The following is a 14,400-nucleotide window of genomic DNA, read 5'->3' on the forward strand; positions in this document are numbered from 1 at the left end:
GATCATGGTAGGGGCCTCTTCGGCCATCCTAACCGAGACTCTGCTTGCCATGAGTCACAGAACTGGCCAGTGTCACTGATGAGGTCACAGAATGATGCCGGAATCTTAGTAACTATGGGGAGCCCAGCAGTCACTCAGGCTGGGGCCAGCTGAAGGGCTTCAGCACAGCCCAAGAAAACTTTCATGAAACAGCTAGAACAAACCCGAGAAAGAACCCTGCGTGCTGGATTCAAATCATGAAACGCCACTTCATGGACCACACAGGAGAGAAATCACCACCAGATGGGGCCACTCTCAGCTTGGTCAGTCCTGAGTCTACTGATGAGAGTGTGGGAGTGTGTTGGTCAGGTAGGTCAAAGAAAGGAATTGGTAGGTGCGGCAAGGTATAAGGATGGAAGCTACCAACTTGCACAGGATATTGCTACATATGATACTCATAATTAGGGAGTTCGCACATGAGAAATGCTCACAAAACTCATTCATTCACTCAGAACAATTTCCTTTCGGCTATGTCCGCAGACTGACCTCTCTCTGGCCTTCAACTTCTTGTCTTGGCCTCTGCCGTGCTCAGGCAACGTCGCAAGGTCTTTTAGAGTTCCCAATAAGAGTCCCAATGACATGCCACACTACTAGAAGTCTCAGCCAGGCACTACTCAGCTCCAGCTTCCTGAGGCAGCAAACCAACTCCCTCAAGTGCCCAGAGTCACCCTACTCCATGTGCCAGTCTCCTGCTCAAAAGTATTCAGTTTTACTTGCACGGTGGACTGGGAAGTTAGCAGTTCTCCCGCAGGCACTGGCTGTGATTTTTGTAGGCAGGTTGGCATTCCACATCCTGATGATGAGTGGATGTTTGCAGGCGCACCTGAAGGGACCCTGCTGGCGTTTGAAATAGCGACATCCCAGCAGGTCACTCAAAGTCACCGAGTTTAAAGCAGAGGTTTCAGATGAAGAGAAAATACAAGGAAGGAATAGGCTTCTAGTTCTGAGGGATTGGACACTGAAAAGCTTAAGAATAGCAAGAAAATATTGTCAGATTTATTGTCATAACCTCAGCCCCACAGGATGGAAAACACTCAAAATAAAACAGATGAAGAACCACTTCCTCCTCAATCAGCAGAGTCAACCATAATGATATGCACAGAGTAAATTTTTCAGGCTTTCATCTGCTGATGGGGAACAACCCCAAATAATAACCCATTGCAAGCATCAGTTAATAATCAGAATGTGGAATGTATTAAATACTGATCTAGAAATATTGGAAACCATAAAAATGAAATAGAACACATGATATATCAGGTATTAGTGCACAGGCCTGGACAGGCAAATGGTGCTATTCCAGGAATAACAAACTCAAGATGAATGATATTGCATCTATCATCAAAAAACATTTGAAGCTCTCTTGAAGTGCAATGCTGTCTATTATAGGATACTATCTATATGCCTACAAAGAAATTAAGTTAATACAACTGTTATTCAAAATTATACCCGAGCCTCCAAATTCTTCAGTCTCAAATTGATCAAACATGTAACCAAGAGGCATTGATAATTATTGGCAATTGGGATTTGAAAGTTGGAAATAAAGAGGAAAGCATGGTGGTTTGAAAATATGGCCCTGGTGATACAACCAAAGCTGCACATTGTGTGATATAATTTTTCCAGATAAAAGACTTCATTGTTGCAAACATTTTCTGCAACAACCTAAATGGCAGAATACACAGGGATCCAATGGACTATATCTGCAGGCAGAGATAATGGAGAAGCTCCAGATTAGCAGTCAAAATGAAGCCAGGGGCCACCTGTGGGACAGACCACCAATTGTTCATGTTAAAGTTGAAGAAAATCAGAGCAAGTCCATGAGAAACAATATACAAGCTTGAGTACATCCTATCTGCATTTAGAGAACGTATCAAGAACAGTGTTGATATAGTGATCACTAATTACAGAAGATTTATGAGCTCTGTGATGACATCAAGAAGATGTTACATGAAGAAAGCCAAAGTTCGTAAAAAGACAAAAAGGAAAGAAAATATCAAAGCGAATGTCAGAAGACACACTAATATTTGCTCTGGAATGCAGAGTAGGTGAAGCAAATGGAAGACATGATGAGCTAAAAGAGCCAAATAGAACATTTCAAAGGACAGTATAAGAAGACAACGTATTGTAATGAAATGTGCAAAGACCTGGACCTCAAAAACCAAAAAGGACAAACATGCTGAACATATCTCAAATAGGAAGAACTGAACCTCGTTACAGTATTGAAGGATTCTATAAGCAAACTATTGACTGATGTGAACCCCAAACCCCAAACTCACTGCCACTGAGACACTTCTGACTTACAGTGACCCTGCAGGCAGAACTACCCCTGTAAGCTTCTGAGGTCATAACTCTTCATGGGAGCAGAAACCTCATCTTTCTCCTGCCGGTTTCAACGTGCTGACCTTGCAGTTTAGCCCATTATACTGTCAGGACTCTCTCTCTGAATAATGCAGACAACATGAGAAGCTCATGGCCATGATGAAGGTAAGGGAAAAAGTACTGCTACAAGGGTTCTGGTCATAGATGTTCGAGTTTCACAAAGAAAAGAAGAAAGAAGCTGGGAGGAACACAGGGTGACTGTACCACAGAAAACTGGTTGACATGCAACTCTTTCAAGGGGTAGCATAGGAACAAGGGTCAGTGATACTGACAAGAGAAGTCGAACTTGAACTGATGGCATAGTGACAACCACGGCTACAGGAATTTATAAAATATCAATTGAAATGTATTAAGCTGATGAAGCACTGGAAGCCCTTATTTATCTCAGGGAATTTGGAACACAGCTACCTGGCTAACTGACAGGAAGAGATTTATATTCACAGCCATTCCATATGAATGTGACCCAACAGAGTGTGGAAATTAATGAACAATATAATTAATATCATATGTAAGCAAAATCTGATGAAGATAATTCAACCACGGTTGCAGCATTACCGTGACAAGGCAATCTCAGAAATTCAAGCTGAACTCAGCAGAGGATGTGACAAGAAGGATATCATTGCTGATGTCAGGTAAACCTTTGTGGAAAGCAGAGAATACCAGACCGATGTTTACTTGTATTTTACTGAGGGTGCAAAGGCATTAAACTATGTGCAAACAAAATATGGATAACACTGGGAGCAATGGGAATTCTGAAACACTTTACTATGATCCTGTGAAACCTGTATGTGGACCAAGAAGCAATTGTATGGATGAAACAGGGATTTAAAGTCAGGAAAGATGAAATCAGGGTTTACACCTTTCATCATACTTATTCAATCTGTGTACTGAGCAAATAATCTGTGATGCTAGGCTATCCGCAGAAGAACACGATTGGAGGGTGCTCATTAACAACCTGTGACATGCAGATGGGACTACACTGCCTACTGCAAATGAGGAGGACTGGAAGCACTTGATGATAAAGATCAAAGACAATTTCAACTCAATATAAAAAAAAACCCTCACAACTGGACCAACAACATAATAATGAATGGGGAAAATGATGGAAGTTGTCAATGATTGCCTCTTGCTTGGATCCACAGTCAATGCTCATGGAAGCAGCAGTCAATAAATCAACATATTACCTTAGGGCAACCTGCTGCACAAGATCTCTTTAAAGTGTTGAAAAGCAAGGATGTTACTTTGGGGACTAAAATATGTATTGCCCAAGCAATCTTCACTCGCCTAATACGCATGTGAAAGTACGAGTAAGGAAGACTGCAGAGGAATTGAAACAACTGAAGCAGGCTGTTGGTGAAGAACACTGAAAGTATAAACACGTTTGTCTCAGAAGTATACTCAGAACGCTCCTTAGAAGGGAGGATAGCGTGATTTCATCTCACGTACTTTGGGCATGTTATCAGTAGAGACCAGTCCCTGGGAAAAGGCATCATGCCTGGTAGTGTAGCAGGGCAGTGAAAAACAGGCAGACCTTTCAGGAGATGAACTGATCCAATGGCTGCAAACAAAAGGCTCAGACATAACAATGGTTGTGATGATGGGCCAGGATTACGGTCACTATCAATGACAATGTACTAGAAAAAAATCAAACATTTACTAATATTCTGATTTCTGTAATGATATGAAAATATATTTAAAATAAATTTATTCAAGTTTAAAAAGCGCAATATTATTCCCTAGGAAGGAGTATTGAGATTATTCTTAAAGGTAACACAGTCTCATGTCCAAGAGCCTGGTGCCAACCCTAGAGCGTTCAGATATTTAACACTTGCTGTGCTTCAGTCTTCTAATCTGTAAGATAGTAATATATAATCCTATTTCTTAAGGTGTTTTGAACACTGAGTTAAAACATGACGGTGGGGGGAGGCTCATGAGGCTCAAGCATATGGTGATCCTGGGTAGGGATATAGAGACAGGTCACACGTGGTGTAGCAGATATACCCTTTCCATACATTGCTTGTAGTTCCTGGGCTTTGTGGGATTGTAATTTACATACATAAGCTTCACTAATATTAACTGTACAATTTGATGACTTTTGGCAGATGCATGCCATCAAATGGTCATCACATTTAAAATCATATGTGGTCACCGCCTCATAGGTTTCTTTTGCCCTTTCAGGCAATTCCTTCCCTAACTGTAGTTCTTGATAACACTATTTGCTATCTCTCTAGTGTCAGCCTTTTCTATAATGTCCTATAAAAGTGACATGTACAGCTAGTTTCTGATAGGGTTCCTTTCCATATGAATCTGTCTTAAGTCAGTTTTGATAGAAATTAAATGCTTTATTTTTTTTAAGTTTTCATTATTATTGCCCTTTATTACCAATATCTTTATAAATCCTATCATATTCTTTGAGGACTGAAAACTTTAGATATCAATTTACAGTTATATTTTAACTCTGTATTACTTTAACTTTGTATTGCAGTATGTATTACTAACAATAAAACTCATGGCCACCTGAATCAATTATAGTGACCCTATATCTAGTTTTGAAGACTGTAAATCATTAAGGAAGCAGATAGGAACTGGTGGTGGGTTTGAACTGCTGATGTTGTGGTTATTACTCAAAAAAACAAACAAGCAAAACAGATGGGTCTAAGCTGACTGTAACTCGAAAACTGTAAATTGAGGACTCCCTATGATATAAAGCCCCGAAAGTCGGACTCTCCATTTAGTGAAGTGCCTTTGAGATTCTGCCATAGTGTAGCATGCATCAGTTCATTCCTTTTCATTAATAATAATGCATTGCATCAATATACCACAGTCTACTCATCTATTCATCAAGGAGTGTCAGCACATTATGAACTGGGCTGCTAACCATAAATTCAGCAATTTGAATCCACCAGCTTCTCCATGGGAGAAAGATGAGGCTTCAACTCTCATAAAGCATTAACAGTCTGGAAATCCATACGAACAGTTGTACTCTGTTCTCTAGGGTCTCTGTGAGTCAATTTATTCATAGGCAACGAGTTTGGGGTTTTTTGTTTGTTTGTTTGCTTTGGTATATACCAGTTAATGATTACTGGTAGAAAAGTAATTAAGCACTTGGTTGTCATCTAAAAGGTCACAGTTTGAACTTAGCAGATGCTGCATGGGAGAAAGTGAGAATAGTCTACTTCTACAAAGATGCGCAGACTTAGAAATCCCACTAAACAATTCTACTCTGTTCCATAGCTTCACCCTGAGTCAGAAATACCCAGCACCAATCAGTTAGCAAGTTTCTATTGCTTATCTGCCAGGTGATGACCTTCTGGGGATGTTTTCAGAGCTTTTGTTGATTTTTACCAGTTGCTATTGAGTCAGCTTCAAGTTAAAGCATTCCTAAAGGCTACCAATGCTTGATGTTTTCAGAAGCAGAACTCTCAGACCTTCTTCAGAGGTTGTTTTGGATGAACCCAAACTTTCAACCTTCCAGTTGGCAGCCAAACTCTTTGTCCCACCATGGTATTCCTTTTGGTGTTTTCATCATTGTTTGATCCTTACGAGACAGGTGCTCTTGCTGTTATGAGGGGCCTTGGAGCGATGCTGACTCAAGCAACTCCTGCACAGCAGAAGACAACACTGCACTGAGCCCATGAATCTTACCAAGGGTCGTCTTCTCTTTTGCTGACCTGCTACTTTATCAAGCAAAATGTCCTTTTCCAGGCACTGGTCTCTCCTGATAACATGTCCAAAAGACATGAGATAAAATTTCACAATCCTTGTTTTATTTTTAAACATTTTATTAGGGACTCATACAACTCTTATCACAATCCATACATACATCAATTGTGTAAAGCACACACAATCCTTGTTTCTAAAGAGCATTTTGGCTCTATTTCTTCTGATAGACTATATTAAATGTTATAAAACCTGCCTTTTAAAATAGATATTACAAACAGGCCCACGGTGTGGTGTCACATATCCAAGGGTCCCTAGCACCTATACCCTTTTGGGGTCCTTAGCTCCTAAATTAGAATGGAAAGGTAAAAAATAGCATTTGTTCCCTTAGGCAGACTGATGAAAATGTTCTTTCCTTCTCAGAGACCATGAAGAGGGAGAAGTCTCCTCCTCCGCAGAGGCCTGCCATTCCCCACGATGAGCACCCCTACTTCTCCAGGTTTCGAGGGGTGCTCAGCTGGAGCAGCTCGCCCTCCTCCCAGTCCTCTTCTGAGTACCAGTCCTACTCCCAGTACCAGCCGTGCCCTTCATGCCTGCACGAGCAGGAAAATGGAGCCCAGCAGAGCACGTGTGCCTTCTACACCCACGTGCAGACCGTGAGGGGGGTGGCTGTTGCCTGGGAAACGGAGGATGGCTTTGAGTCGGTCAGCGCGAAGCCTCGCATTCATGAAGCTGAATTCATCAAGAGACAGCGAAGGAAAGGATCCTCCTTTGAGACAGCTTCTAACACCGACCTGCGCTGGGACTTGGAAGCCATCAAGAACTGCTGCCCGGAGTCGGATGACTCTGAGCTCCTGGGACCCCTGGACTGCTGCTTGCAGGAGCTGCGGGACCCCCCTGACTGGCTAGTCACCACGAACTTTGGGCTGCGCTGTGTGGCCTGCTGTCGTGTTTTCCCCACACTGGAGGCGCTGCTAGAGCATGCCCAGTATGGTATCAGAGAAGGCTTCAGCTGCCAGATTTTTTTTGAGGAGATGCTAGAGAGAAGGCGGGTTCAGGATCAAGCTCATGACCAGCAAGAGGAGGAGGAGGAACAGGACCCTTCAGGCAGCAGTAAATGGTCGAATCCCCCCAAGTTGTCTCAGTTACAGCAGAAGAACCAGTGAGCGTAGGGGTGATGTGCCCGGCTCTGTCCTCACAACCAGCATCTTGATTCCCTCTTACCCCAGCAGAGAACCATAGTTACCTGGGCCCGGAGAGAGGCCCACAGGACTGAGGAGGGAAGGCAGTGAGTGAGGTGCAGAGCAGGGAGAATCGTCAGAGATGAGGGAGAAGGATCCCTTCCACTGGGCATACCATCTCAATCAGAGCTCATTCCAAAATCTGAAGCCAAAGAGGAGGGCTTTGAGTTCTCCCGTGGCGGTCACCAGCTCTGGAATCCACAAGTGAGAGACTGCATTTATTTTTGCTGGGGATTGGAGAGTCCAGACTTGCTGGATGGAAGTAGCAAGACTCAAAAAGCAAGCCCATTACACAGGAAGCATCCTTCCTATTTTATTCACTGTGAGCGGCCCTTCATAATGCCTAGTTCTATGTCATAATGTTAACGAGATTAAACTTTAATAACTAAAAATTTAAGTCAAAGGCCAATTGAATCCGCCATTCTTTGAGGTTACGCCCATATGATACTGTTGTTTCTGTAGGTTCACAAAAGCAGCTTCCCAGAGGTGACTATGGGTGCTGGATAGTTCCTTCTGACTTAGGAGTTTTCATATGTTAATCAAGGTTTAAAATATTGATACAAAATTCATCTTTATTCCTTTATCTCGGTCAAGTCCAAGGGAAGCTATACTGTTCGATAAAATGCACTGAGGTCCTGTGTGTGTGTGTGTGTGTGTGTGTGTGTGTGTGTGTGTGTGTGAGAGAGAGAGAGAGAGAGAGAGAGAGAGAGAGAGAGAGAGAGAGAGAGAGAGAGAGAGAGAGAGAGAGAGAGAGAGAGAGAGAGAGAGAGAGAGAGTAGGGAATTGCAAGACAGGGACAAATCACACAAGGCATGTTGGGAGATCCCAGAGGGATCTTACACAAGCTGTCTAAAATGGATCGTGCTCACAACTTGAAGTGTACGTAGAATTAGAACAAGGTTTCTCATCTTTGACACTACTGCCATTTTGAGCTGAATGATTACTTTTTCATGATAGGATCTTCAGATACCCTCGGCCCCTACCCATTAGATAACAGTAGCATCTTCCTCTCCACTAGGGAGGGGAATGATTCACAAAATCACCTTGGTTAAAAATCAATGACTTGGACAAAAGTGAGGCTCTCAGAGGAGGGATTGTCGGAGGAACTGGAGTGATGGAGACCTTTATCCTCTTCTACACTAAAACCGCCTCTGTCTAACCCTGGGGAGATTTGGTGGTATAATGGTTACGTGTTGGACAGCCATCAGTATGGTCCACAGTTAAAACTCACTAGCAGCTCTGTGGGAGAAAGACTGGGCTTTCTACTCTTGTAAACAGATACAGCCTCAGAAATCCACAAAGGGTCACTGTGAGGCAGAATTGACTCCATGGAAGTGAGTTTGGTTTGATGTGCCAGCCCTAGGAGGGCTGGGGATGTAGTGGTTACATACTGGGCTGTGACTTTTCACTCCTGCAAACAGTTAAAGCCTTGGAAATCCACAAGGGGGTCACTATGAGTAACCCAGAAGCCCTAGTGATGAAGAGAATTATTGGTTGGAATGCTAATCATAGGGTCAGCAGTTTGAAACAACCAGCTGCTCTGAGGGGGGAAAAATGAGGCTTTTTGCTCTCATAAAGTTTTACTGCCTTACAACCCCTATATAGGGCTACTAGGGGTCAGGATAGGGGTTGGGTTTAAGGTTTATGCCAGTCAGTGTACTAAACATGGGGGGATAAAGTGAGTAAAATAGACCTTGATAATATTATGTGGCGCTTTTGGCGAGTGGGTGAAAATACAAATTGCCATTGACTTAATTCCTACTGATAATGCTCAAAAGAGATCCAAGGCCATATATCTTTATGGAAGCAGACTTCTTTCTCCCATGGAGTGGTTGGTGGGTTTGAAATGCCTACCTTTCAGTTAACAGCCAAGCACTTGATAACCACTTTACCACCAGGGCTTCTGGATGAAAATTGACTCTATGAGTATATGCAAATATATATATGAATATATAGGAGAGGGCTTGAATACAAGAGAACTTGAAAAAATCACGGTGATATGAGAGGGCTTTACATTATGAGTGCTCCCCCTAGAATCAGCCTCTTAGCTCCTTCTAGAACTTCTGTTTGGTTCCCCTTCTGCCTCCACGTGGCCCCACCATGTCATCCATTAGGCTAACTCAGAAGTCCTATAAGGTGCCCTCCTCTGGCCCTTCAGTCTTTAGCAGCTACTCCTATACCAGTATGCATGGTACCAAAAATTGCTTCCTGTTTTCCCAGGTGGGCAAAAGCAGCAGCAGCTCCTGGAGCAGCCTGGGAAGTGGCATGGGTTTGATCTGGGACTTCAGCTGGCAGGAGGTGTGAGGGGTGGGCATCACAGACATCATCTGAGCCAGAGCTTGCTGAGCCCCGTTACGCTTTAGATAGACATCCAATATCCAGGCCAGGCACCCCCAGGAGAAAGAGCAGATCCAGGACCTATCATTGACAAGGCACAGGATCTAGCGCAGCAGGACAAGATGCCAGAGATCAAGTCCAACGGAAGACATCTCATAGCAACATGGACAACATGTTCAAGATCTACCTCAATACCAGAGGCAGCAGCTGGATAAGTTGGGCCAAGAGCAACTGACATTGGAGGTCGAGCTGGGTAACATACATGAGCTAGTGGAGGACTTCAAGAACAAGTGCAAAGAAGAGATCAATAACTGAACAGATGAACTGGAGTGTCACCTGGAAGGGCAGACTGAGAAAAGTCCCCAGGAAACTGCATAGAGAGCAAGGAGCTCTCTGGGCTGTGGGCCCAGATCTCTGACACATCTTGGTGCTGTCCATGGACAATACCATTCCCTGGGTATGGATGGTATCATTGCTGATGTCAAAGCCAAGTTCAAGGAGGTTGACAACCACAGATGAGCAAAGTCTGAGAGAATATACCAGATCAAGTATGAAGAGCTACAGACACTAGCTGGGAAGCATGGGGTGACATGTACTGAAGACTGGGATCACTGAGATGAACCAGAGCCTCTGGTGAATCTAGGCTGAGATGGGGGGATCAAAAGCCAGAGGGCTTTCATGGGGGCTGCCTTTGCTGACATTGAGCACTGTGGAGAGCTAGCCAATATGGACATCAATAACAAGCTGACTGAGCTGGAGGCTGCCCTTTGGGTGAGCCAAGCAGGACATGTACCAGGAACTGAGGAGCATCAAGCTGGTTATCAAGATGGCCACTTGCTGCTGGAGGGTGAGGAGAGCCACTGAAATCTGGGATGCAGAACATGAGCGTCCTCATGAAGACTCATCAATAGCTACCCTGGTGGACTGACCTTAGGCTACAAGGACTTCACAATCATTGGCTTCAATTGGGTCCTGTGCTCCTGACAGTCTAGTGTCCACTCTAGTGGAGACTCCAGTTCCTTCACCTACACCAGCTCCGCCAAGGCTGTGGTGGTGGAAGATGAGTGAGACGTGATGAGAAGCTGGTATCTGAACCTTATGATGTCCTGCCCAAGGGATGGCCTGTGTGACCCACTGTCAGCCTAGAAATCCTAGGGACACGTGAAGGAAAGGAGCTGTGCAGGGCTTCAAAGGAAACAGAGACCTGAGGCTTGGCCTAGACCTAAGCCCACCCTGGGGTATTTCCGTTACCTACTTTGCCCGTGGCCCCACTCCCCAAATATGAGAGAGCTTCCAAAATTCATGAAAAACGAAATTAAAAATAGAATTTTTCTATGAATTTTTTGAAGTTGTGTTGATTCTGAGAGACCACACATAGGATTTCTGAGGTTATAACCCTGAAATGGTGACCTGTAGCTAGCAGTCCAAAATCAGACAGATTGTCACCAAAAAGACGATTCATTGCTACTGAGTCAATTTCAACCCGATACCAAAAAACTGCAAACTCACTGCCATTGAGTCAGTGCTGACTCCTAAGTGACCCTGTGGGACTGGGTGAAACTCTCCCTGGGGGTTTCTGAGAGTGTAAATCTTTATGGGATTGGAACGCCTCATCTTTCTCCCAAGGTGGTTTCAAACTGCTGACTTTGAAGTTAGCAGTTCAAACGGTTCAATGCATAACCACTACACCTCCAGGTTTCCATATTTCTAGTCATATTCCTTATTGATATTAGTACATGCATATATATATAGTTGGGATTTTCAAATTTAAAGGAACTGAAATTCACATAGACAATATTGAATTATGAAATACAAATGCTGCTTCATGATGGGCAGAGCCCTGGATAATCGCAGCCTTTGTTAACTCTTTATCATCTGTTAGTATTCCCTGTTTTCATTTTTATGTACAGATCCCAATGGCTTTCCTTCTTTCTTTAAATACTCGTTAGTCATTTTTCACTCAGACCCTTTACACCTGCTCTTTCCTCTTTGTGAAACTCAAACCTTCTCTGTCAGTCTTCTGACTGATCTCTATTTATATCTGAGGTTTCAGCATAAATGTCGTTTTTCAAACAAATCTTCCCTAATCATGTTGCCTTAGCACACACCTCATTTTAAGTGCAGCTACTTTTATGAAAATAAATCTGGTTGTGATGTAGACTGTGGGATTGTGACAAAGCAACAAAGTAAGAAGTGGGTGTTAGTTACGTGAGCGAAAATGGCGGCATGGATAGGAGTTGTGTCAAATTAAGAAAAATGCATTTAAGATATTAAAAAATAGAATGAAAAGGACTTCGTGATGGTGGAAGGTGAGCAGAAGCAAGGAGTCTGTCGAGGTGTACTCCTAGGATCCTGGGAAGAGCACATGGGTGGGTGCCTGTGGATTTCCTGCAATAGCAAACACTGAAGGGAGATCAGGTGTGCATGTATTTGTATGTGTGTGCTCAGGCATAAGTTCTGGAGTGTGGGCAATCGAGGTCACTTAGGACATTGTTCTTTAAGTGCTAAGGGCCTGTCCAAGTAAAGAGGTCAAGTTGAAAGTGGTTTATGATTCAGAACTCAGAAGAACAAGTCTGAATTTGAAACATAAGTTAGGATAATAGCGACACATGGATGGCTCCATATTTAAAGCCATGACAGTGACCTAGAGTGATAATAGCTGAGAGACAGAGACGAGCAAAGGCCAGGCCGGGGCCTGGGGTACTCCAAATGTTCGAGGTTAGAAAGGGAAGGAGTGCCAGCCGTGAGATGCCAGGTTTGTAGAAGATGACGGTGGAAACCCAAAGCCCATTTTCACTGTTCCCCCAAGCCTCCAGGGCATCCCCGTTGACCGTAGTGGGAGGGTCTGAGTAGCCTTGCTACCAGAGAGCATTTTAAAGTCAACTATAGCATATGCAAGGGAAGAAAAAGTGGGAGAGGATGGACTTTCTCTGTTTGCCTAGAACATTTCTTAGGAGCTTATTGGAGTCAATGAAACTAAGGGGGGAAATTGTTTCTTTGTTTTGAGGAGAGAGAACAATGATAAATCCTGAAGAGGTCAAGAGAGCTGAGGGCAGAATGGTTTCTATTTCCCTTGCCAGCATTGAGGCAACAGTGTCTCTGAGGAGAGTTGTATCATTGGGTGGGAGAGAGAGGGGCAAGATAGGTACAGGTCAGTATTGGACACCAGAGCAAGTACACTACCCAAGGCAAATGTTGGACAGCTCTGTTGGCAAGTGTACCTGAAAATAACAGTGATGATGATTGTAGCTTGGTGAAAGAACCATGAATTTTATAGGCCAATGTGAGTGATACAGTAGAAGAGATTCTGATAATGTAAGGAAAACAATGAGGTAATCAAAGGAGAGGAGAGAGCACTGTCCTGTGTGGATATATGGAAGCCAGCTGTGTTAGTCTCTGTAGACTAGAGAGACAAATTCATAATACACTCATATGCATATGAGAAAGAGGTTTATACACAAAGCAATTGAATATTGAGAAAATGTCCCAGCCCAGTCCAGATGAAATCCATAAGCCCAATATTAGCCTCTATGTCTGATACCAATCCATAAAGTCCTCTTTGGATTCACAAAATATATTTAATGATGCTGAACACAGGACCACAAGCCAGTGGGTTGGAAGTCTTGTGGAGCCACTGGTGGTAGAACGATCCCAGTGCTGGAAGGGGTCTCCATGTAGCTTATTCAGTCCTAGAGGTCCAGCTCCATCAGTATAATCCCATGTGTTTTATCAGTAGAGCATCTTTTAGGGAGTGAACCTAGAGAAGTGTGTCCCTACTCCAAGGAGGAAATGCTGGAGTTCCCAGAATTCTCAGGAGAAGGCCATGCCCACACAGAGGCCTCATTGGCTATGACTCAATTGACAGATTAGACACCATCCTTCATTCTTAATACTCTCAAGTCCCACATTGACACCAGATTATGTAACTACCACACCAGCCATTGCAATAGGCAATTGTGTGTTCTCTGTTGACTAGTAGACATCACATTGGGAGATGGGCAAAAGGCCTTTGGAGACAAAATTGGGAAATTTGATAATTTCCTCCTGGAAACTACAAGGAACTCGAGAACAATTAAGCAAGTCAGATTTACATCCCTAATTTAAGTCCACTCTGGTGAGCAGAACCAAAGATAGATTGGAGAGAACCTCACTGAGACAGGGTGAGTTCAGGAGACTCAGGAGAGAGCTATCATAGACTACAGTGAGTATTTGAAGAGGGTGCTTAGAGCAAAGGCTCCCAGAAGACCACCTGATTTCTTCCCAGATTGGTTGGTGAATGATGATGTCATCTGCAGCTAGGGGAATGTCGGTGAAAGGGAAGATTTGATTGGGGATAAATGCTGAATTTATCATGGAAATATTCAGAAGGGATACAGTTGTAAGAGCTTGAAAGAGTGGTAACTGGGTTGGAGATAAATATTCATCTGCATTGGTTTAATTAAGACCTTGGCTTTTCACATGGGCATCGTGTTGATGGCAGTCTCTCTTCTGGTTCCAGTATAGGAGGAAGCCTGGATGTCAGGTCAGAAGTAACATGAGCTGTTTTCTAATTGGCATTTTCAAGAGATGACAGAGGCACCGAATTTCTGGTTCCACTATGACAGAGACCAGAGGCTCAGCCAGAAGACAAGAGGATGGGATGATGGCACAGATTTTGCTAAACTCATCTCAGTGTCTGAGGGATCTCATTAGGGAGATGATACAAGGATAAATTGTTTAATTTGAAAATCAGTGTGAAGAAACTAAA

The 14,400-nt window shown here is 43.5% G+C and overlaps 1 protein-coding gene across 1 annotated transcript; it reads left to right on the plus strand.

The window, feature by feature from the left end:
• Window positions 1-236: 236 nt before the first annotated feature.
• Window positions 237-7,241, plus strand: FAM170B (family with sequence similarity 170 member B). The gene is made up of 2 exons (XM_075528007.1): window positions 237-348; window positions 6,499-7,241. Exons 1-2 carry the CDS (start codon window positions 237-239, stop codon window positions 7,239-7,241), a joined length of 855 nt encoding a protein of 284 aa, XP_075384122.1.
• Window positions 7,242-14,400: the final 7,159 nt, after the last annotated feature.

Source organism: Tenrec ecaudatus, chromosome 12, assembly GCF_050624435.1.
Source record: "Tenrec ecaudatus isolate mTenEca1 chromosome 12, mTenEca1.hap1, whole genome shotgun sequence".
Lineage (NCBI taxonomy): Eukaryota > Metazoa > Chordata > Mammalia > Afrosoricida > Tenrecidae > Tenrec > Tenrec ecaudatus.